Source organism: Triticum aestivum, chromosome 5A (genome assembly GCF_018294505.1).
Source record: "Triticum aestivum cultivar Chinese Spring chromosome 5A, IWGSC CS RefSeq v2.1, whole genome shotgun sequence".
Taxonomy (NCBI): Eukaryota; Viridiplantae; Streptophyta; class Magnoliopsida; order Poales; family Poaceae; genus Triticum; species Triticum aestivum.
Window position 1 is genome coordinate 560852909 of NC_057806.1, and position 25000 is coordinate 560877908.

At 45.5% G+C, this 25000-nt stretch overlaps 3 protein-coding genes across 4 annotated transcripts in view; 1 reads left to right on the forward strand and 2 right to left on the reverse strand.

Annotated features, from left to right (window-relative positions):
* The window catches only part of LOC123104772 (signal peptidase complex subunit 3B), a 4185-nt gene extending 2416 nt beyond the window's left edge, over nucleotides 1–1769 (reverse strand). Inside the window, exons 1-4 of the mRNA XM_044526655.1 lie at nucleotides 1469–1769; nucleotides 1292–1339; nucleotides 1121–1183; nucleotides 653–706 (exon numbers count right to left, since the gene is read on the reverse strand). Of these exons, the coding sequence (XP_044382590.1) occupies nucleotides 653–706; nucleotides 1121–1183; nucleotides 1292–1339; nucleotides 1469–1594 (291 nt within the window). The 5' untranslated portion in view covers nucleotides 1595–1769. The remainder of the gene's footprint in view (nucleotides 1–652; nucleotides 707–1120; nucleotides 1184–1291; nucleotides 1340–1468) is intronic.
* A 1059-nt stretch (nucleotides 1770–2828) lies between these two features.
* Nucleotides 2829–7456, forward strand: LOC123104773 (protein PHOX1). Of its 2 annotated transcripts, none has more exons than XM_044526657.1 (3): nucleotides 2829–5246; nucleotides 5791–6008; nucleotides 7120–7456. In XM_044526657.1, exons 1-2 carry the CDS (start codon nucleotides 3308–3310, stop codon nucleotides 5937–5939), a joined length of 2088 nt encoding a protein of 695 aa, XP_044382592.1. In that variant the 5' UTR covers nucleotides 2829–3307; the 3' UTR covers nucleotides 5940–6008; nucleotides 7120–7456. The 2 variants fall into 2 exon arrangements, with proteins under 2 accessions (XP_044382592.1, XP_044382591.1); XM_044526656.1 differs by having other exon boundaries at nucleotides 2830–5246; nucleotides 7123–7456.
* Nucleotides 6077–25000, reverse strand: part of LOC123101555 (uncharacterized) — a 25939-nt gene continuing 7015 nt past the window's right edge. Inside the window, exon 2 of the mRNA XM_044522947.1 lies at nucleotides 6077–6120. Within this exon, the coding sequence (XP_044378882.1) occupies nucleotides 6077–6120 (44 nt within the window). The remainder of the gene's footprint in view (nucleotides 6121–25000) is intronic.

Here is a 25000-nt window from a genome sequence, read left to right on the forward strand (position 1 = left end):
ACCCTGCAGCAAGTTACATTCAGTTTACAAAACCACCAAATATATGTGCATCTACATATGAAGACAAGACAGGGAAAGGAGTTTATTTCCATCACCGCAAACCATGAGTATGTGTCAATTGAATGTAATTGTGACCACCAGAAGCTTTGTGCCGTAACTACCCAGCTGTTGCAGCTTTGCATTAATAATGTGAGCACACATACTGGACCACAGAATCATGTGAGGAAACAGTGCAAACAACACAGGATACTGGTGATGGGTACTTTAGTAAAATATCTTAGTTTAATTGTGGGTTGGTAGGTTTTAATCAGCAGGACTTCCCACTACAAAATCATGTGAGAAAACAGTGCAAACAACACAGCATAGTAGTGGTGGCATTGAAGTAAAATATCTTGGTTTTATTGTGGGTTGGTAGGTTTTCTTCGGCAGGACTGGCTACTTTCCTACAGGCACTATACTTCCGGCCTAGAATCTTAAAAACACAAGCGTCGGGAGTTAAAGGTGCAATACAACACACTGTATGCAATCTTCTCTCCTTAGTCCTTACAGAAGTGATGTTCAAATAGTTACCGGCATTCATTTTTTATAGAAAATGGATAAAAGCACGGGTCATATTTGGAATAATACACCACCAATACATCAATAAACTTACTTGATTCAGGGCATTTTGTGGAGTCTCATACTCAGCTGCCACGAAAACAAACACCTGAACAGACATCCAAGAGAAGTAGCAGCATTAAGTAATTTAGCATATCGGAGGAGGCAGAAAGAACAATTCTCAAGCTCAGCAAAAACTGGAAGACATGAAAAATTCAAACATCAGTTGCATGGTTGCTAGCATCAAACGAGATATCCATACATACGGAGATACTACTACAGAGTACAGACGCAGTTGCGGACTTGCCTTCCTTTTCACCATGCCAGTAAAGCCAATTTCACCATGGTCAGTGCTGAACAATCTATCACTACCTTCCCTCGTGTTCTTGCCAGGGAAAGAAACCCCTCTACCTTAACTAAACATCATACTTTCTACAACAGGCATCACCTCCCACCTCTATTTGGTTTCTGGAGAATACGAATCAGCGAGCATTTAGGGAAAAGGGCCAGCAGAGGACATTACCTGTTTCGTGTTCCACGTGAAGAGCGACGAAAGGTCGGCGGAGATGTTCAGCGTCATGCTAACCTAAAACAGGGACAGATCGTACAGCGAAGTACCGTCAGAATCCGATAACATTCCGCCGAGGGGAATCGTCGGCGTGGGAAGGGAGGAGGCCGGGCACGGGGGGATCACCTCGTCGTTGGCGTTGGCCTCCTTCTGGAACCAGTTGATGTTGAGGATCTGCGCGGCTCAAAACAACACAGCACAGATCGCGTGAGCGGGGGCGGACTAATCGGCCAGAGTCCGCAGCCAGCCAGATCGAGCGGCCCGTGGGCGGGGCGGAGGGGAGACGGGGCGGGGGGCGGGTACCTTGACGGAGGCGGCGGGGGTGGGGGAGTTGAAGCTGTCGGAGAAGGAGGCGGCGAAGCACATGGCGGCCAGTATCGTCAGCGCGAACGTCGCCACCGCGTTTGCGCGGTGCCCGAAGGAGTGCATCCTCGCCGGGGCTCGCTGCGGCTGCTGGCTGCTGCTGCCTGTGCTTGCTGCTGCTCCGCGGCGGCGCCGGCGAATCCCGTGCAAAGCTCCCTCTTTTTTCCCCCTGTCTGCTGTACTTTTCGCTGCCTGTTTTGCTCTGATCTTTGGGGAGGACGGACGGGCGGTGGGTTCCTCGCAGTGATGTGGCCGGACCCACGCGTCGGTGACGGTGGTGGCGTGACGTGGCGCGCGGTGATTGGGCGCGGCACGTCACGGGGAGTTACTGACGACGTGACGTTTTTTTTGAGACAAGTGGGCCGGCCCGTCATCCAGCACGGGAAAAAAGGCCATCTTGTTGGTACGGGCCTTTATTCGGGCATGTCTGCGCAGTTATTGTTTGGCCTTCTAACGTGAAAACAAAAGAGAAAAAAGAAACAATTTCAAATTCAATTTTTTTATCTTGGCATGATGTAGCATGTGAGTAGCGCAAGAGAAACCACCTTCACCGAGAGTTGTGTCTTTGGGCATCGGCAAGGGCGATGAGCGTGTGGTGACCCACCATGTGTGCCATCACGGGAATGTGTTTTTTAATGTAAGTTGGTTTTGCCCTGCGGCCGGGCCCTCTTCTTCCTTCTTCACTCGCGCTCTCCTCCTATCCTTGCCTCATTGGCGCGCGTCACGCTGCTCTTGTCTCCGGCGAGGTCGCTGTCTCAACCGAGCGAAAGCGCCTAAGAACTCTTGTCCTCGAACACGCCGGCGACGGCGCGACGTCAACGCCTCGGTGCGCCTCTGCGATGTACACATTTTATGTGAAAAATCAATTTTGCTCACAAACGTCGAGGGATGGAATTTGTGAAAGAGAAGAATGTTTTTAGAGCTTTCTTTCCACGATTTTTCTATATTATGAGCTGAGAGGAGCGCATACGGCTTTTTTTTTTTTTGAGGGAACGGCCAATCGGCGAGTTGAGACAAGTTCGGGCAACGTTTTTTATGAGAGCTTATATGAGGCCGAAATGGGACAAGGACGCGGCGCATACGGCCCAGCGCGCCTACGCTGTCCAGGACCGCCCGTCGGTCGGCCCACCGCCCCCGCCGGCCAGCGACAGCGACGGCGAACCCTAATCTAATCCACCACCCCCTCCCCCGACCCGACCTTGGTTGGGGGCGGCGGCGCTAATGCCGACCCCAAAACCCGTTTGGGCAAGTAATCACCCCCGCCAACCCACCGCACCGAACCGCACTCCCTCCTTTCCTTTCTCGCCAGTCGCCGTCGCCACACGCTCCCTCCGTGACCGCCCGCACGCAACCCCACCAGAGACCAGACCAAACCCACCGGACCAAGGAAGCCAACCCCATCCCCCACAACACGCCCAAAAATCTCGTCTTTTTGAGCAGCTGGAAGGACTGGAAGAAGAAGAAGAAGAAGAATATTGCCCTTTGCCCCGTTCCCAAACCTTCCTCCGGCATTCCCAAACCTTCACCGCCACAAATATTCCGTGCGTTCCTTTCCTCTGCCGTCGACCGACCCTGCTTTGACTTCGACTTCAAGTTGAAGCCGCCTTCCTTCCTTCCTGGAATCGGGGAATTCCTCCGCCTCCTCGCCTTCTCCCGTCCACCCACCGGATTCATTGGGGAATTCGCTGCCTCCTGCTCCGCTCCGTCCCGTCTGAGGGTTCGAGGCGGCGCGGCCGTCTGTCTGTTCCCGGCGGCGGATTTGGATTTGCGGGGTTCCGGATGGGGAAGCCGTCGCTCAAGAAGAAGAGGGCCTCCTCCGGCAAGGCCGGCGGCGGGGACCACCACGGGGCCGCCAAGCCGGGGGCGCTGGACCGCTCGGGCTCCAAGGTGCTCGACGGCGACGAGACCATCTTCGCGGAGATGGCGCAGGAGCTGCGCGAGGAGGGGAACAAGCTCTTCCAGCGCCGGGACTACGAGCGGGCCCTGCTCAACTACGAGAAGGCCGTCAAGCTGCTCCCGGCCTCCGCCGCCCTCGACGCCGCCTACCTCCACAGCAACCTCGCCGCCTGCTACATGCAGATGAGTCCCCCCGACCACTACCGCGCCATCAACGAGTGCAACCTCGCCCTCGACGCTTCCCCCAAGTACTCCAAGGCGCTGCTCAAGCGGGCCCGCTGCTTCGAGGCGCTCGGCCGCCTCGACCTCGCCGCCCGGGATGTGGACCGGGTGCTGGCCGCCGAGCCCGGGAATCTGACGGCGCTCGACGTCGCCGACAGGGTCAGGAGGACCATGGAGGAGAAGGGGTTTGTGGTCGACGGGGAGGCCGTCATGCCCACGCCCGAGGAGGTGGTCGCCGCCGCGCCCAAGCAGCAGCCCAAGCCCAGGAAGAAGAAGGGCCGGAAGGCCTCTGCCAAGGCCGCGGCTGCCGCCGTGGAGGAGCAGGGGGAGGAGAAGGCGGCAGAGCCTGTCAAGGAGGCCGAGGAGCCGCCCAGGCAGGTCAAGCTCGTGTTTGGCGAGGACATCCGCTGGGCTCAGGTGCCGGCGACCTGCAGCATGGCGCAGCTGCGGGAGGCCGTCCGCGGCAAGTTCCCGGGACTCAAGGCTGTTCTTGTCAAGTACAAGGACAGGGAGGGCGACCTTGTCACCATCACCAACCAGGACGAGCTCAAATGGGCCGAGGACTTGACTGAACCAGGGAGCTCGCTTCGGCTGTATGTCACTGAAGCTGACCCTGAGCATGAGCCCTATGTTGAGGATACCAGTAGCAACCCGCTGGACAGAAATACGCACAACGCGTCGGACAATGGAAGTATCAGAAGCAACAGGCAGGATGAGGACAGGAGCACCGTGACTTACATTGATGATTGGATTGTGCAGTTCGCTCGCCTTTTCAAAAACCATGTCGGTGTCAGCTCCGATGAGTATCTCGACCTCCATGAGGTCAGTATGAAGCTGTATACCGATGCCATTGAAGACACCATTACTACCGACGAAGCCCAGGAGGTGTTTCAGCTTGCTGAAGGGAACTTCCAGGAGATGGCAGCGCTTGCGTTTTTCCACTGGGGTAATGTTCACATGTCTCGGGCTAGGAAGAGGCTGCTCTTACCCGAAGACTCTCCAAAGGAATTGGTGCTTGAGAAAGTCAAGGAAGCGTACGAGTGGGCAAAGGAAGAGTACAAGAAGGCCGGGAAGACATACGAAGAAGCTGTAAGGGCCAAGCCGGACTTTTTTGAAGGTTTCCTTGCACTTGCACACCAACAGTTTGAGCAAGCAAAGCTGTCATGGTATTACGCTATTGGTACCAATGCGGATCTGGACACATGGCCTTCCTCTGAAGTCTTGGAGCTCTTCAACAGAGCTGAGGACAACATGGAAAAGGGTACAGAGATGTGGGAGGAAATGGAAGAAAAGCGCCTGAAGAATCGATCCAAACCTAACCTGGAAAATGCCGTGCTAGAGAAGATGGGCATGGAGGAGTATATCAAAGATGTATCCACTGATGACGCTGCTGAACGGGCTTCCAATATGAGGTCTCAGATCAATATTCTGTGGGGTATGCTGCTTTATGAGCGCTCGGTTGTGGAGTTTAAATTAGGACTGCCAGCGTGGGAGGATTGTCTGATGGCAGCAATTGAGAAGTTTAAACTTGGAGGAGCTTCAGCTACAAACATTGCTGTGTTGGTGAAGAACCACTGTGCAAATGAAACTGCCCAAGATGGTAAGAAAAGCAATATTTGTTCTAGTTCACCATGTTCTTATCTCCTGATTCGTGAAGCTGTGGGAACTATAATGTTGATTTTGTTGGAGAAAATTAAAATTGCACACAAAATCATCATTAAAATTGGTGATGCTGATTGACCTGCCAACCCTTCTCTAGAGATGCTGTGTTTTTTTGCTACCCGTGGTCCTCTTGATCACTTTAAACTGGCCACTGTAACTTATTATTAGGGAAGTTTACCTAGAATCATTGGAACTCTTACATATTTTGAATATCTTTCCAGTACTGGAGATAATTTTCGAGAAAATTTGTTTACAGAAAACCGGTCTCTTACATGTGTTGTTCACTAGTCATTTTTGTTTAAAATATTGAGTTCATCATAATGGTGTGCCTTTGGTGCTGTTAATATTGTGAAAATACAAGCTTTAATTTTGTAATTTACATTGTGCACTATGCTGAATCGTCCCAATCATATGTTTCAATCTATAATCGTGTAACTTTCATTGCATCACTCGTTTCTAAGAATATCCTGTTTGCTTCCTAGGTTTGGGCTTCAATGTTGATGAAATTGTGCAAGCCTGGAATGAGATGTACGACATTAAACGGTGGCTGCGTGGTGCTCCATCCTTCCGTCTCGAGCCATTGTTTAGGCGGAGAACTCCGCAACTGCATATGGCACTGGAGCATATATAGTATGTATGAAGTTGCTCCACACATATTAAATTCTGGGCCACGGTTACCGACACCAATCTTCTTTTTTAGGTGAGCGTGGTTATATTTGTTTGCATAAGAACTTTATTTCATATGCACATGAGAAATTTGAATGGGCTTTAGCGTGTTAGATGTGTCTTGCTTCTGTCATGATTATTGCAGGCTGCATGGGTATAATTGTAACAAAGATGAATATACAATTCTGAGTTTATCTGCTGCTCATTTTTTTTACTGCGCCAGTTATTTCTGGATTTATGTAGTTCTGCCAACGCACATCTGCTGTTGCATGCATTTCATTTGTTTAGTTGTCTTTGTTATTGGTCCATAGATGCCTTTTGAAAAGAAAATGCCCTTTGTCTCTCTCAAAAAGAGAGGTAATAATTAATAAAGACATACACTATATATGTAATTGGACTCTGTTGACTATTTACTTTAGTCCAATTTCTTGCGCCGATTGGTTCAGATGATTCTGTAAACAAAATGCTGAGAGTACTAAATAATTAGAAGTTCAGAAAGCATGGTAGATGAGATGTTTGAAGATAAAATTAAACTATGGTACAACTATGTACGGTATCTTTTAATGAAGATACTAGCATATCATGAAGATAATAGATCTTTGCATGGAAAAGACTGCTTTCTGCCATACATGGCTAGCATAATCTGCACATGGTAAGCTAATACTCTGTCCCACAATATAAGAAACAGCTTGCAAAAACATCGTATATTGTGGGACGGAGGGAGTACACCTTTTAGTTCCTGATGGTCTGTGCTTAAGGGTTTAATTTACTGTAGGCCGAAGGACTTTGAAATAAACTCTTCCTGATGTCATTTAAAAAAAGATAAGTTTATGCATCATCTGTATTGAACTGTTATTGTAGGTTAATGCAACTTAGACATAAACTTAGTTCCTTGGGCAGTGTAGTCGAATAAATCCTCTGTTTTCTTTTGGGCGAAAAAGGTCTCTTCCTTTGTCAGACTGGAGCTTTACAGTACAAAATACTGTTTCCATACGTACTCTGAGCTACTGATTCGTTGGTCCATCTTAGTCAGAGCCTTGTGATCAATCCTTTGTTGACCCAGTTATATCATCTTAAACTTGATCCAAATTGTTCCTTGTTTGTGATCTTTGTGGCATTGAATTTAACCTGTTGGTTTATCTCAGCAGGTCAATTGCTGATTGGGATACAATACATGGATTTGTTCGGTTGCATTTTTTATACATCGAAAGAGTCTGCTTCCCGGTTGCGAAGCTATTCATTGCGGAGGGGTGGAGCCCGCCCGCGATTTGGATACGTTAGTTGTTTTTTCGTCTGTCTTGTTCTTCTTCATGCACAGGAAGCTGTGACTTGTTACTGTATTAGAGCTGCATTTATCAGTAAGCTTAGTAGTAATATACATACTGTTTTGAGGATGGATTGGTGCATCCTCTACTTGTTTTGCACTGTTACGGTACCTTGTCTGCATGCCTGTTTTGGGCTTAATCATATTGTGATTACATACACCATCTAGTAGTAGAATTCCTCGCGGTGAAATCTGAAAGAAAGAAAGGGTTTCCTGCAACTAAATTAGTGTATTTTGGGGAACCTGAGATTAGGTCGAGGGAGCTGTGGGAGTGATGAATTTTTTTCGTTTTTCTTTTTGTGAATTGTGGTACCATATATGGACTGGCTCACAGGTTTGGTGATTATAAATGTTTTGGAGTAGTTGGGAATTAACATTGGTATCTTTACCGTCCGAGGCTTCGCTGGTGGCTCTGTATATATAACCACACTTCAAATGTGTTTCCTTCAAAGACCATGTAAACATAATGATGACATTTAGATGGACATCCATTACATCTATCTTGTGAAGTGAGTGAACTCTCTATTGAATCATCGGTTGTAGCTAGCTTAGGGCTGGGAGGCATCGGGAAAGCCATTAGCTCATGGATTGGGAAGGAAAGCATAGTTTAGCTCAAGCTCACAAGATTGTTCTGCGTCAAGATACAACATCTGCAATGCATGTAGGCAACATGGCAAAGACTACGACCATCTCCGCATTAGCTTACTCTCCATTGCTCACCCACAGAAAGACGGACGTGCGGTTTAGCCCTCTCGTGGTGTGTAGACAACGCGAGCTGGTATGTTTTGACGTGCATGGTTCGTTCCTTGCAGGGGGATTGCTCCTCCCATACGCCATATCGGTCTCTTTTCTCTACCAGTGAGTAGTTCCCACGAGTTACTTGTCAGTGTGTTGTTCACCGCAAAAAAAAAAAAAAATTGTCAGCATGTTGTAAGGTCATATATATTTTACCGTTCTTGTCAAACATATACAACTAGAATGCCCACTCACATCATCCGACACTACTGACTTCATTTTTATCAGTGAATTACTTATTCTTTTACCCACTATCTCTATCTATCCCACCAATCCAAGCTTGCCACCTCATCAATGATGCATCTAACCAACAATCACCCTCTATATAATAGAGCAAGTTAATGGTAGGGCCTGCACTATATGTTGTTGCCATGTCATCTGTAGCCAGCCTAATAGCCAACATGTATAGTACTCCCTTCGTTTTTATTTACTCCGCATATTAGAGTTAGCTGAAGTCAAATTTTGTAAAGTTTGACCAAATTTATAGAAGTGGAAGTACATTCAACAATGAATCTAATGATGTTGATTTGTTATTGTATATGTTTATATTTTTGTCTATAAACTTTGTCGAAGTTTGTAAAGCTTGACTTTGACAAAAACTAATATGCAGAGTAAATAAAAACAGAGGGAGTAGTTAGCTAAAGAAAAGCATTAGCACTTTAGTAATACATGGCCACCACACACTCTCAAGATGTTTCGTGAAGCCCGTGTTGAAGTTGACTCTTAATTTGCAGCCTGCTTTTCCCTTCTCACTCCTCTTCTCTCCCATCCAACTCAGTAAAAATATAATACTTTAATTCGTATAGCCCGTTTACATCACCTTAGTATACCCGCTCTTAGTATATGAGCACCCAAAAATAGGTTACTAACCGCACAAACAATGCATACATATCAACCTTATTGATTAGAAAGATCCTTTTCATCTCTTTTTGTAGTGACCAGTCAGCTCAACATTTGGGAGTAGTAATTTAATGTCCGAACTTTTCAATATTTTTTATTAGTATTCTGTTCATCCCATCTGCTCTCGCATTGTCGTAGTGTCAATGTTTGTGTTCTTTGACCACAACAAAGATAACATTTTTTCACTATCACAGCAAATGTATATACCTAAGAAAGTCAACCTAAAACAAAGATGAAACCCCCGCTCCTCATTTCTAAACAAGAGAAAATCATTTACTAACCGCATAACAATGCATATCTATATATTATTATGTAATTCACTCTAAATAAATGAAGATCACATTACAAGTCAAATAAACTCAAAGGAACTGTCAATATCTTTGTCAAGCAGATCTCAGTCAAACAACTAATTCCAATATGGACATTCAATGTCTCCGTCCATCTTGGTAGCTACAGCATGGTTCTTTCTCCAAAAATAAAAGAGCATAGCAAAATGTTTTAGTAAATACATGGAGGCGACGCGACATATGAACTCACATCACCGCAATGACCACGAACACTGCAGTCAGCCGATAAATAAATTTCTCCAACCAGGATCTTGAGAGTACATTTTCAACTCCATTAGTAATACATGGACGAAGATGTTCCCAGGGGCTTATTTCCACAATCATCCTGTTGTTTCCATGAACATCAGGTACATATATGAACCTGTCAACGGAGCGGAACATATGATATGAACCAAGTAGATTCGTCTTTTTGCTCGTAACGTTAGTAGTTACTCGCTCATTAGTAGTGAACTATGATCATTTGTGAGGAGTATGTTTTCAACTCTATGTATGTCAATTCGAGAGTAGAGCGATCTATGTCAACCAAGAGCAGAACTCTCTCTATTTCCGGCACAGGCTTTCTTTCAATCAAGAAGAAGATTATTTCAGATTTTATCACTATCCGGACTGCTATCTACTATCTACCTATCTAGCTACCCGGGCTCGTTGTGAGGCGGGACCCAACCCTCCTCTTCACTCCACTGCTTCAACAGAAATGGATCCATCATCTGCTACCCATGAGTAATAACGTTACGAATCTACCACTGATCCCGAGGGCAAGTATGAAAAAGAGAGTCAAGCAAGGTTGGATTCGTATGTTCCATTTGAGTAAGCCTCTGATGCCCTGCGCACATAGCTTCTTGCATGCCCGATGGCAGGACAGATCTCCCAACCTGGAGTATATTCCCGGCCCCGTAGCTTAGCTTAAGATCTTCGTATTTCAAGTCCACCGGCATGGGACCTGACCTTGGGAATAAGCCCCGCCCTGTCCTCTAAGATATGAGATCCACCCACACCCAAACCTGGAAAAGCGGCAGGCTCTAGTCGAACTCCATACCAGAAGAGAAGAGAACCCTTTCCGTTGGAAGAAAGAGAAAAGGGGCCGGGCTATGCACTTCAAGAGAACCAACCCAAGAAGCACTCAATAAACTATTATATATAGTCCTGGCCAAGAGAAGGCCACCAGATCAAGCTAGCAGGAATGGGTACTACAGCACCAAGAAAGATCGATGGAAAGGGATATGAAACTATTTTAGATGCACGCTCTAGCTCTAAAGCAAGCTTATACGCACTCATAAAGGTGCCGTCTAGTGCCGTGAAGATAAACCGATTCTCTGACCATCCCTCGAGATAGCCTTTGATTCTCTTTAAGGATCCGGGAGCCATATAAGGATGAGTTAGCCGTAGGATATGATTCCTTCTTGGGAAGGGAATAAGGGGATAGAGAATGATGCTGCAAACAAGATAAGGGATTCACCAAGGCAGTATTACTATGGAAATGGTATAGAGCTAGCCCAGAAAAGAGAATCCATGGCATGGCTATTCACTCAATCAAAAGAGAAGGTCATAATCTGGAAACTATTCCAACACAGAAGGGTTCTACGCTAGGAATCACTAAACTAGACGAGCACTTCTCAAGTGCCAGCTAGGAAACTGTCTGTACTGTAAACCAACCTTGTCCCCACCCGTAGAGAACTTTTAGTAGATGGAAGCGAGCTCCCTAGTCCTATTCGACCCACTTGGAATTCCCTTATGTGAATCATTCATGTAGCATTGATATACGAGAATTTGAGATTGCTCCACCGGGCCTGACTAGTAAATACAGTATACGGGGAAGAGAGTCTTCTGAACCTGAAACCTATGAAGCAAGGAAATCACTCTACTCTGCAAGCTATTCCACTGGAAAGGACAGGTTTCTAAAGGAATGGGATTAGTACTACTTAATTAAGGAAGGGATGAGTGCTGTCTTCCAGGCGGGGGTTCTAGCAACTAAAGCAGTGGAAATGTTCTCGTTCTCTCATGCTTCAAAGCAAAGAGTTGTGCCTGGCATTCCCATTTGTCTCTCTCTGTCGAAAGCTAGGTCAAAGGTGCCTGTGCTCGAAATGCAACATCACTCACTTGGTCTAGTGGGTCGGGGTTCATCAAGCTTTTCATCTCCTGAAGCCACAAGTCTAGTATAGAATCTGCTCTTTAAGGTCGAGAATCTGCTCTAGAAGGTCGATTAGGCCTTCTCATCATGTCATCGCACTCCACTGGTATCAAAGTTCTCGGCCCTTTTCTTATATTACTTTAATTATATTATAGAAGTGTGCCCGGTCTTGTCTCAGCATTCGAGGTTGGATGTGTTTCCTCAGTCATCGTTCGAGGAAAGCAGAGGCCCTCGCGGAAAGATCAAAGAAAATGAAAAGCACAGCCGCCTCTACCTAGAGCAAAGAAGCTTTGCCAGTCTTATCACCGGATTCACCATAATCAGCTTTAAGGTCCTGACTCTCAAATCGGATATCTCTTTCGTTCACAAGAATTGCTTATTATGTATGATTTGTGATTTGAAATTCTTTCTATTTACTATTTTGATGGAATTCATGAACGAGTAGATCAAAGAAAAGAAAGCAAAGCATTCACTCCTAAACTAAAGAACTAATCTACTGAGCTAGCCTCCCGTTATGCGCCAATGCTTGAACAGGACCGTTGACCTTTACCAAGCCAGTTTCCTATAGTTGACCGATACAGTTCGCAAGGCGGATGTGACCGATGGATTTGAAGAAGGAACTCATTTTTTTACTGATTCAGACCGTTTACCAGAAGAGCGGTATGGTTCAGAAGAGGTACTCATAATACAGATATCGTTTAACGAATTGCCCGATCGATTACCAATTCATTAAGCCTACCTATACCTCCTAAGGTTCCAGCCTACCTGTCAACCTGCTCTGACATACCCTTCTAGCTCACTTGAAAGGAGAGTTGTTGCTACTGTATGAAAGTCTCGATTAAAGAAAGGGATAAAAAGACATACATTCACTCGGTTTTAGCGTAGTTTTTATGTTTCCTTCCATTCATAAGAAGAAAGAGGTTATCTTTTAGCTCCGGGTCCGACTTATAAATAGGGTACTTGACCTTAGGATCGAATCAGGCTCTCCTTGGGATAAGCCAGAGAATGGATCAGCCGGGCGAAGTAAGTGATAGGATCTCCAGGATTCTAAATCCCATGCCCGGGGAAGTCTAAGAGGATAAAGGAGGATGTTCCCTGCAGGGCATTTCGCGGGGTTAGGATGTGCATGTTTACCAAATGAGCGGAAGACTTGACGCGAGCCAATGAAGCGCTGCTAAGGCGCTCCGGCTTTCCCCTGTTGAGTCGCTCTTTCCTGACCTTCTAAGTGAGTTCTAGCTTGAGCTGGCATAGTTTGTTCCGCTTGTAGGCCAAGGTTTAGAATCCATACGGAATGGACGAGGAATTGAGGTAGGGAAAGGAAAGGTAACACCCAAAGCATCAAATGGACACGAATACATCTTAGTGGCTATTTCTTACTACCCCAAATGGGTTGAAAGCGGCATCTTATCGAACACTGACATCGGAAAAAAGTGGCCTACTTGAAAGAAAAGAGAATCCGCCTTTCTTTTCAAAAGAAACTACTGGAATGAAATCAGCTCCGGGTAGAGATGGAGGGGGCTTCGTAGCTTGACTTTAACGGATCCCTTGCTTCATAGAATAGATGGCTAAGCTGTCTTCTTTCCCCTTCTTATTAGTCTCATATCTTCTATCCATCGATTAGTATGAATGAGATCATCTATTTCCTTCTCTTTGGCTGATTCAATCATGCCTTGGATTTCCTTCTTTAAATGGCCTTTCATGCTTACTATAACTAGTTATTTCGGTTTCTACTGGCTGCTTTAACTATAACCCCAGCTCTATTTATTGGCTTGAACAAGATACGTCTTATTTGAAATGAATCTTACGAATAAGTAAGAAAAAGGTAATCGTCTTTTATTTAAAAGACCTTGAGTTATAAGCTGCTGCTTCGAGACTCAACTCACCATGTCTGCTGGGAGGAGATACCAGATAAGGCAAGTTTCATATGAGAATTGAGCCAATCACATCCCTATTCCTATCTTATGCACCTATTATCAGTGGACACTCAAATCGAATCAAACTTTCTTTAGCAATTTCCTCTCCTATGGCGCATTCTAGGATTAGTGTTAGTCCGTGCGATTGACTTATTCTTATCTTTAGCTGCACCGTAACAGGCTTATCTCGGATCATGTGAGTGAAGCCGTTGTGAGCTGGCATTAAGTCTGCAATCATGAATTACAATCCTTTGTGCCACATTGAAATCCTGCTACCGAATTCTAAGCTTCCCTTCCCTAGAATCTGATTACTCCAAGTCTCCAATAGCATCTAACCAATCCATTAACATGATTGCGTAGTGAGTTGAGGCTCCATCTTTATCATCCAACTCTTTCCTTCATCCGCTTCAACGGCAGTATTGTGCTTTCCTGCTCTTGGCATCGGGAATCGTATGAGTTTTTCAACACCTTCACTCAGGTCATTTACGCGAGCAGAACTTCGAATAAGAGCAAGGGTTCCCATCTAGGTAGTCTTCAATTTATTACTTTAGCATAGGAGCGCTCTCCAAAGGAGCTGCAACGCGATCGTCCGCGGGAAAAAGAGTTGGATTCGTCCCACCTATCTAGATCAAAGAAAACACTTCTTCTATGGTTGCTATACCCAGAGAGTCATGAAACTCGCATGCAACTTAGAATCAGATTCTTCCACCGAAGGTCCCTATCACGTTCCAGGTCTGGTTAGCTGAGATCTGATAGGGCCCGCATGCCCTTGATTGAAATATCTTATATAACACTAAGCCCTCCTTCCAGCACCGCTGCACGGAGCTATACTGAATGAAAAAAGAAGAACCATTCACCAATTCCAGCGGAAATAGAACGCAAATAATAGGTAATTCCAGGGTAAACTAAGATCTAAAAACATGGCCTCAGGGGGATCATCCATGGGTCCAGAAGAGTGAAAGGAAGCCCTAGCTGGGTAGGGACGCGGTATCGGCACGCCAATATGGATTCGCTCGGACAGCTTTTCTTTGTGCATCATAAGAAACATTGTACTTTCTATCTAAATGACATAATGAGCAAACAGAAGTATCTTTCTCATAAGCTTCTCCTAATCGGAAAGGCAAGTAGCTTTAAAAGACATACGAGTTACATCCTTCTGGCACAATCTATCTATTCTAATTCACTTTTCTAATTAATCAACCTTCTCCAAAAACCGATGGTTCAAATATACCAAAGGCTGGCTTCTCTCTAATTGTATCGGAACTTGGCTTGCCTGCTTGTGCGATGGCTGACGACTCTAGGTCGGTATGGATAGTCTTTTCCAATGCGATCAAAACACTTTACGTTGTACCCTGTAGATCCTCTCTTCTTGGCCGGAAAGGAGTAATTTGGAATCGTGTATCCGCTTGACCCCTTTCTTTCCACGTGCAGATCTACTTCGTCGTGCAATCCCTCTTGCTCTCCTCATCCGATAGGACGGATTTAGATCCTCGGCATGATGGTTGATAGCAAGCCTCGTGGGTAGAATTTGACACCAAAAAAAAACAAGGTATGATCTTGTTTTTTTTTGGTGTTATCAAAGTAATGATATTGAAATTGGTAGAATACAGCTTTAGGTTGGCTCTTGCTTTTGAGAAGAGACCACTTTGATAACGAGCTTTCGGGTTGCCGTATTGATACCGCCCTTCGGGGGAACAGGAGAATAGCATGCACGGGAGAAGGATTTAGGGAAAGGTACCCACCTTTTAACGGGAGAAAGGCTGCTTATGTGAAAACTTCCCTTGTGGTTTAAAGTTCAAATAGATCAGGTGCCTATGTTGTTGATACACCGAAAGATACTAACGCTATGCTCCAATGCGGGATGAGGGCCAACGATTGTGATGAGTGGGGACCTTAGAGCTGAAAACCTACATACAGTGACCCTTATGGGCAGCGCCCTGGGCTGGCTATGTACGAGACATCAAACCGTCTCCCGGGTCCAAAGTTTCCATTTCCAGGCCTGATAGTCTTCAACTGAAAAAAGTAGGGCGGAGAACTAGTAAGAATTGTGCCTGCCATTCAATTCGTGACGTGGATGATCCGCCGACGGAATCGATTAGGTGAAACGGCTCTGCAAAGTTTGTTTGTTCATAAAGGCTGCATGCAGCCATGCAATTCGTACTGCATGGCGATATTACTCTACCACTCTATAAATGGTATATAGATATCTTCACTTCATCACAAAGAAATTGAGTACTAGCACGCATTGCTATGGATGCTGCAACCGCAAACAGGCTTTCTGCAATTGCTACCGAAACGGAGCAACTGCAAAATGAGATTGAAGGGCACCGTAGAGTGCTAAACAACCAGTTGAGAAGTGTTAGAACAATGGATCCTGCAAAGAAAGAAGCGCGCATTCGCGCTACCAGAGAGCGCATAGAGGGTTTGGAGGAGAGGCAGGAAGCGCTGCGGGTGGAGCAGCAAGTGCTCTTTATTCGTCTAGCATCTCGCTAGAATAGAAGAGTCCGTAGACTCTTTTTAGTTTTCTAAGGTTGGTTTAAATTCAATAAGTGTCTGGAGACATTTGTTTTCATGTCAGGTGTTCTTTGTCTTAGTTTGATTCCGATCTACTCCTATGCTAAGTGTCTTTGTTTGGTTTGATTTCTTGTGTTTGCATGTATGGGCTAGCCGTCAGTGTTCAATGCTTATGTTAATATAATAACGCCAAAATGTGCTGCAAATTCATGTTCAAGTTGAAATAAGGCCGAAGGGCTAAGTGTACTACTGGAGATTATATATTCCAGCTCTGAAGTTTCCTTTTGAGCCCCCGTTCTACTATGGTTTGGATTCTAGTTGAAGCGTGCGACCATCTATTCAGATGAGGAGACCGAGTAAGAAACCACTAAGCGGAGAGCAAACAGATCAATCTCTATCTATGAGTTTCTCAACCAAGATCCACTATTTAACCAAGACCCGCTAACTAATACTTTTACGCGAGCTTAGTTATTGGAAGTTGCAGCCGAGGAACTCTTATCCCTAGCCACAGTTGTTGCAGCACAAGGCTTTGTCGCGATTGGGTCATATGTCAGTACTCTCACATTCCCCGTGGTCTCCCTAGTATGCTGAGCTGAACTGAAGTGAAGTGAAGCTGCGGGCGATGATGGACTGATCCCATGCTATTCAGGCGCCTGACAACGCTGGCTCCGACGGTGATGAGTCTGACGGTGGCTCAGATGTTTCTCTTCCTGATCCTTCAAGGTCCCCCGTTCCTGACATCGTCCAAAGGCCGTTGGCGCTCTCCCATCTGACAGTGCGGGCTCTGCGTGTCGCCTATGGCAACACTACCCGAGTGGTCTATTGCATAGTGGATCCACGGGTACCCCGTCGCTGCTTCGTTTTTATCAACATCCGGTAAGCAGAACGGACAGAGAACTGTCCCGATTTCTCGTAATGCCAGGCCCAAAAGTCCTCCATCCGCATAGCAGCAAAAGTAGGCATTTCTTTGATACTTACTCACCTGTGGCTAGATTTACCACCATTCGAGTACTACTATCACGGGCTGCCTCGCACGGTCTTCTCGTTCATCAGATGGGCAGACGGCTTTCCTTAATGGGGAGTTGGATGAGGAAATTTACATGGAGCAGCCAGATCAAGAGTACCCGCGCATTCGCCTAACCCCGGGTTTTTTCGATCAAAATGAAGATTTTTTAGAAAATAAGCCCAAAAAGCATCTGACCTTGAAAAGAATCACCAGTTACTTGATCCATCCCTGCGGTAAGTGGGAACGAATGTGACAGCCGATGGTAGTAGGATTTCCACAGGTTGAGCTCCTTATCTTTTGACTTTTCTAAGGATAGCCGAGTAGATATACTCGAATGGGATGAATCGAGCACGAGAAATCACTAGGCACAGGGGAGCCGTAAGGAAGAGGAGTAATATCGTTCTAAAGTTCACGAATTCGATTCATTTTGGAATCGATAAGTGAACACGGAATCTCGTCTTGTTCCCCTTGGTTCCGAGTCGATTTCGCTTGTCGAAATCATTCAATCCATAAGTTTTTGTTTTTTCGATCGGAATTTGGGTCAGCTGAACACTTATTTTCTCTTTCAAAAGTGGTGATGGTGTGGGTAAATTCCATCGATATCTTGTTTCCCCTTTCCGAGGCAAATATCGGGGAAATCAGTGATTCATTGTTAGAAAGAGGGCTGAGCTATAAAATCTATAAAATGGAGCTTGATCGGTAGCTTCGGCCTCCCAGACCCAAATTAAGTTACCAACACGGAATTACATTTGAAACCTGACTTCCTGTTTGTCATTGGAAAGAACGGAAGAGCATTGTATTCCTCCTAGGAAATAATACAACAGGTAAAAATAAGAACGGAGAAGATTCGTTGATACGGAGCTGGTCCATTTTACAAGCGATCCCCTATTCTGCATCCCGAAGATCATACGGCCCAGAGCCAGAGCGATCATTACAGATATATAGGGACAGCAAGAATCAGTAAATACCGGGGATACCTTACTAAGCATTTCCTAGATCTTGAGTTAGGCGTAGCTACTTCCTCCCCCCATGTTCTCCTGATTCCCCATCCTTCCGCTGAAGCTAAACCAGTATCAGTTGATGGCGAGCATAGTAGAGGCGGCTTTATCGTAAAAAAAGCAACCGGCTTTCGAGTAAAAAATAACTTATAGAAGCACTTGAGCGTGGTTTCGGCCTATAGCCGGAGGGAATGTTTTTCAAAATCGACCCGATTTTGGGCATTCGTAGAGGGGAAAGACAGCCATGCGATAAGCGAGGGAGAGGTCTGTCTTCCCAAAGTAGCCATTCAAGGAGACAAGTTCTACCATTGTACCTTGACCTGTGGAACTGGAGAAGCTCCTTTATTGCTATAGTTCTTGTTGAACCTTTTCTAAAGTCAACAATTTCTGCAATCAGGGAGGAGGCATCGCCTTACTTGCTATACCTTAAACCTCATCAAGAAAGTAAGCCCAGCGAAACCGCAATCCCAATCAAATAAAAGATCAGATGGGCTGATCCCTGAGATCGATCGCTGTTGATTTTCTAGTTTTTTAGCTGACTCGGGACCTTCCATAGAAAACCGAGTACGAGCAACGGTCGGGTCTGCTGCCCCTTCCTTCTCAGCGTACAGCTGCAGATTGGATAAATGGTTTCTCTTCGAATGTATGCTACAAGAAATGGGCTGAACCGATCTACAGGGAATGCAATAGCGAAAAGAATTCCACTCTATCTCATATTTTTTTTATCCTTTTCAAGGGCCAACCCTGGGCCAAGGTGAGCGCATCCGGGCCTATTGCTCTTGACCTCTTCAGTTGTGCAGGCACAAATATGAACTGGTCTAAGTTTGTTCTTGACGATCCCCACAAGCTTCTCTTATCTACTTGAATGCAAATCAGAAAAGAGGAAGTCGCAATGCATTTTATTTTTAGAAAGAATAAAAGACACGTGGATGGTATCGATCAAGAGACATGGCTAAAGGATGGAAGTGAATTAGAATCAGACGGTCGTCGAACGAATTCCCAATAAATGGAAGATCTACGTGCAACGAATTTCGTATAAAAAGTAAAGTAGGCGATTTCACCGAGAGGCCTATTGAACTAGCTCCCATGCATGGATCTGCATTGTGTGCTTTCGCCGGGGCGAGAGTGAAAAAGAAATGTACCAAGAGTTCCGTATGAATTAGGTTTGCCTTTCCAAAGAAATGAGATAAGGAGCAGTAAGGCCTCGCAGAGCGTCAACACCGAGACATTGTAGAGCAACGTCTTGCAACTATGTACAAAGCCTCCATTCCCCTGGGTGTCGTGTTTGAAAGCACAGTCTTTGTCATAAACCGATTACCCTCCGCTCCAAATGGCTCTACCAAGGATCCCACAAAGTTCCCGAAACCAAGTTTCTCAGAAAAGGCCTGGTATCCATCTACTCACAATAATTTGAATGTAGAACTGAAGAAGCACAATTTCCTTCTTCGAGAGGAATCCAACCGAAGAGAAGCGAGCATCATAATAGCTTGATAAAAAGATATTTAGTATAAGAGGACGTTCGCGTCAATTATCACGCCTCTGACTGCTGAGGACGAGGTTCGGGTTAATGATATTGTGAAAGGTGTCATTAAACCGGGTCTGCCTCTGTTAGTTACGAGGTATATGCCATGGATCTCATCTATTCCCCTTAAACAAGGGATAACGTGGGTTCCGACCTGGAATCTGGACCCCCAATTAGAGTGTGTTTAAAGAGATTGGAGGAACTCTTCCTCGGTCTCCGTATCCAAAGATACTGGTAATTAGAGCTTCAAGTGTTCGGTTCTACTCTCCGTTTTATTCATAGTAAGGGAGAGCAGTTCAGTCCACTTGCTCTTTGGCCGCATCGGTTGAGGTTTGCTCTGTTCAGTTCAGTTAAAGAAGAGATGGTATCTTGCTTGTTTCAATTATCCGGGCTCGCCATCAATAGATACTGGTTTCTCTTCCGCTGATGTCGCGTCAATTGCCCGAGGGAGCATAACACTGCAGGCCGCAATGAACATGCCCGCCGCATCTCGGATAATTGCTCCAGTTGCGCCAATTCCAGTATCCGAGACAGAAAGCAGCATCCACGTGAACTTTGACTGTTCATAATATGGGAAATTCCGAGGTGAAGGATGCCTGCTCAGGTCATGATATCACTGATCCAAACTATGCTACACCAAATCTGAATCCTGACTAGTTAGCGAATCGTGTGCTCTGTGCGAATGTCTTTATTAGTCTATTTCATTTAAGCCCAAAGGATCTTCGAATACCGACTGGTCGTCCCAATCCAATCTCCCTTCTGCTTATTCCAATTTTTCCTATTCCTAGCGAATCAAATGAGATTTCTGTTCTTCCATCAAGAGGAGATAGTTATCGATAAAGCAAAAACGAACCTATTGACATAGAATGCAATCGAAATAGAGACAACTAGGAAAAGACCGAAATAAGAAACTTCTACTCCCTAGGTGGTTATTTGCCGCATAAGACAGCGGTGGAAGCTGAAGGAAAGAGTGGGCTTTGAATCTAGGTATGCTTTCTAAGGATTGCGCTGCGCCTAGCCTACCTTTACGAACATACCTCTGTCTTTCAAACAAAGCCCTGTGTGTGGAACTACTTAGATTTGTTTTCGAATTGCTTTTCTCGGGCCATCGAGAAGTCAGTCAGAGGTTGGCTTGAGTCCTCAAGTTGGTCTTTAAGACTTAGCAGGGCCCTACACACAGTACACCTCACCTTAGTAGAAGGTAGATTTCTCTCACCCTATGTGCAATCAAGCTCAGAGACTTGAGCCGCAGAATTCCTTGCCCACTGACTGAAGAAGCTCCCTACAGTGTCCAAATCGAGGGATCAATCCAACAATCTTCTCCTTTACTCAAAGGAGTAGGTGGAAGAGTTATGAGAGAAATCAAGCGATAGTGCTTGACCAGTGAGAAGTGCACCGGAAGTGTACTTCGAGCGATGGGAAGCTAGCCTGAAAAGGTAGAGCAGAGGTGCTAACAATAATAAGAATCTTTCATCCTGCAAGTTACTCACAACGGACCGAAATGGCCATCAGAAAGCAGATTCATTTTATGATAGAAAAAGAATCTGCTTTCTTCTGGCACATGTATTTCTGAAAGGACTCCATCTTTGGAAAAGCTCGTTTGCACCTTGCATCGAATTAAACCACTCCTTTCACCGCGGATAAAGACTTGGTGGGTGGGGATGAGACGCTAAGGTAGGGTTCGGTCTGGATGAAACTATCTTTAACACGAGCTTCTTCCTTGTGCGAAGTACCAACTTATTGGAATTCAGCATTGCATATTCACTACCGAGATCTCTTATAAGTTTTGGGACCAGAATGAATTCTTCCTACAGACGCCGTAAAGGGTGCGGTTTAGCAACCAAGCGTACAATGACCGAAACCAACAGCTCCATCATTTCTGAGAACTTCTCTCTCGCATAGAGGAGATCTTGGCACTACTTTATGTGTTCAATCCAGGGAGCCGCCCTCTTCTTCATATCTTGCTTGATATTGGTTTCATAATGAAAAGAGGAAGGAGTGTCGAAGCGATGTCGCTTCTCTGCTCTCAGCTCTTTGCTCGAGATGATGTGATCTGATCGATCAGTCTAGAATCTGTAACCAATTGGCTAAGTCGCTAAGTCATTGCGGACACTTGCCATCCTCTCATATCGAAAGACGAACAACGACTTCCGGGGTAAAACGGAGGGCTAAAACCTGAGCCTCTTTTTCCATCCCAGGGGGTAGCGATTTCAAGAGTACTTGGTTTAAAACTTCCAGTTTATTCAAGTAGTTTCACTCGATGAAAAATGCATGCAAAATTCATTCTATTGCTGATTCTCTGTCAGGCATTACACCTCTGTCCCAAGCTGTTCGTGTTAAGGTGGCCGATGGCGCGGAGTTAACTTCCTTGTTTCTTCTGCTTGATTTGATCTTTGCAAGTATCTGCTGATACCGCTCCATCACATCAGCCAAGGAGCCCCACATTCCAGAGTGCAATGAATGCAACTCAGAAGCCATTCTTATCTGTCTATGCCCCATATCTTGGATCCGGGTCTGCGTATGAATAGTATTCGTATCACAGCCGAGCAAGAGGATTGACTTACTCATTTCAAGCGGAAGTGGGGATTGAACCCAGTAGATACCTAGCAGCTAAAAGAGGTCCAAAGCACCGGATATGGCTCAAATAGTCCTTATAGAAATGATCTACGAACTATAACCTTTCGATAAGAAAGATTAGTTACACAAGATATATTATTCTGTCTCACTTCCTATAGAAACCAAAGGGAGAAGGAGTGGGAGTTGAAAGCGACAGAGATAAAGTACCAGCAGCTGCAGTCGTAGGTGGAAGCCTTTCTTTCTTCTTGCACGTATTGAGCTTGGCGCTCCTTGAGATCTCGGAATAGCTCCGAACCAGCGACCTTGAGCGGGTCTCCTCAAAACCACCGTAACTACCCGCTGCGAGCCATGGTCCTTGTATGCTAAGGCGGAGATTAATTAATTGCTGCCACAGCAGGCGCCTATCTGTAGACAGATTGGATCGATAAATATAAAAAAAACTTGTCAAGCTTTGCAAGGTCCCCTTCTCAGAACAGCAGCAAGTCAGCACCAGGTCAAATTCTCCAATTACGTTAATATACCATAAACAATCATCCTTTAGGAGCTATATTATCCCTCTAGGGGAGCTAGTATAGTTGGCCATAAGGTCACACCCCTTCTTCATTCCATTTTCTATTTTAGAACTTCGGGTTTCAAAGACTTTTCCCACAATAGAGGCTTTGTTCTTTTTGAGCAGAAAGAATGAATCTAGTATCGACGGAATGGTATCTATCTTCTTAATATTCGTTTTCCAGGGGAATGAGCCAACCCACACAAGAGTGCCTACTAGCTTGTCACGAACGCAGAGGAAAAGAAGTAAGATACCCCCGCCCCCGAGCCGGGACCCCTTCTTCTTGTACCGCTAGTGGTCTTGGATGAAGAACCACAAGAGCAACCTGAGGTAGTCGAGGAGGAGCCACAAGAGCAAGATGGAGGTTAAAATGAGACAGGTGGTAATACTTCTTTGGAATTGCCGCTTGCACTACGCAGAGAGACTAGGACTAATGCTGGAAAGCCTCCGGTCCGATATGGCTATGAGCATGACATTGCAAATGGAGTTTCAGACTCTTATGTCTCACCCGCACACAAAGCATTCATTGCATCTCTACAATCAGTGTCTATTCCAAAGGATTGGAAGGCTGCAAAGCTGGATCCCCGGTGGAAAGAAAGACGCAATGAAGGAGGAGCTTGGTGCACTTCAGAAGAACAAGACGTGGGATCTTCTTCCACTCCCAGCAGGAAAAAGAGCAGTTGGATGCAAATGGGTGTTCACCGTAAAACAGACTCCAGAGGGTAAGGTGGATAGATAGAAGGCAAGGCTAATTGCAAAAGGTTATAGGAAGACGGGAGATAGACTATGATGAGACCAAAGCACCAGTGGCGAAGATGGACACGGTGAGAACCTTAATCTCATGCGCAGTCAACTTACTTTGGGTGGCCTTTACATCAGCTAGATGTGAAGAATGCTTTTCTTCATGGTGGTTATTTACAAGAAGAGATCCATATGGACATTCCTCCAGGTTTTGGAACAAACAGACTGATGGGAAGGTGTGTAGGCTCAAGAAATCTTTGTATGGCTTGAAACAGTCGCCACGGGCGTGGACAGGTTCAGGAGAGTTGTTTGTGGTATGGGCTACTCTCAGTGTAATGGAGATCATACAGTACCGGCATAGACGAATCCATATGACCATTTTGGCGGTGTATGTGGATGATATTGTGATTACTGGAGACGATGTTGAAGAAATAAAATGTTTGAAGGCAAGACTGGGAGAAGCATTTGAGGTAAAGGATCTTGGACCTCTTCGATACTTCCTTCGGATTGAGATTGTTCGGTCGAAGAAGGGGGTAACATTAAGTATAGTGAACAGGTAGCTGATTGTTTTACTAAACGAGTAGGTCCTTGTGAGGGTTTAGCAATTTGTAACAAGATAGGCATGTTAGATATCTTTAGCCGGGGGAGTGTTGAGTATTGGGCTGGGCTGTATAGTGTGTGTTAGGCCCCATGGCCCATGTACCTTGTATGTATAGCAGCACATAGGAGCAATGGAAGAGATTGATGATCACTCATCAAATAATACCCATGAAACGAATCCAGACTCAGTGAGTGGTGAAGACCACTGACCCCAATAGGAATACGGAAGACCTAATTATTGAAGAGAATAGTACAATTAACAACTAAACCTAAAGGGATCCACTTGTCACAGAAGCAGTCTATAACTAATAGGAAGCGCCTATCTCTTACTTGATATCTGATTGATCTTGCAGAGCCGAATTGTTTGAACTTGATCGACCTTAAACGCTAGTTCAATTCCAGGACGACATCATATAATATACGCGAGGCTCAACCAATGATTTTGATTAGACACTTCTCCTTGTTGAATGAGAATGAAGGAAGAGTGCCGAACGACTAAAGCTAACAGCCAGCCCGGATACCTAAACTGAAGAGGATGTCCCACCATAGCAAGATATGATACAGACCAATTAACTGGTAAGCCAACCTTCCCCATTGCTTTTCTTTCAACTAACTAGAAAAAGAAGGGGGCTCTTACGCGACTAGGCCGAGGAAACCTCCACTACTGGCTGAACTGAAACACATCATCCCATCCATTCCATCAAGTAAGTACGGGTCCCCAGTGACATATTAAAGAATGCCAACTTTCTCCCAACCGGTCTGTGAGAAGAAATGCCTAGATACTCGGTATGAGGAGAGCTCGGTAAGCAGGCAAAGAGCAGGGTTTGGTAGGCTGAGCCTCTTCTGGGGCAGGAAATTGGTCTATACCCACAGTTGCTTTTGTTTTTTCGTATGGCACTCTTAGGGTGATTTGCGAAGTTGTTGTTTCTGACTGTAGCCTTTAAGAAAAGAAGTGTGTCTGCATCGATCGCATCAAGATTAATCTATGTTATTTTGCATACGCATTTCATTTCACTGGGCTGCGGTTGGCCTTAGCTTTAGTAGCAGGGTTGGCGCTTTCTTTTCAATGAGGGAATGGCTGGCGCTATCACCCATGGCACCTTCATCCTCA

What these genes read in the sequence shown, in the direction of transcription:
- LOC123104773 (XM_044526657.1), top strand. Translation starts at nt 3,308, where the DNA reads ATGGGGAAGCCGTCGCTCAAGAAGAAGAGGGCCTCCTCCGGCAAGGCC. An exon ending in AAATGAAACTGCCCAAGATG is followed by an intron (nt 5,247 to 5,790) that starts GTAAGAAAAGCA and finishes TTTGCTTCCTAG; the next exon opens with GTTTGGGCTTCAATGTTGAT.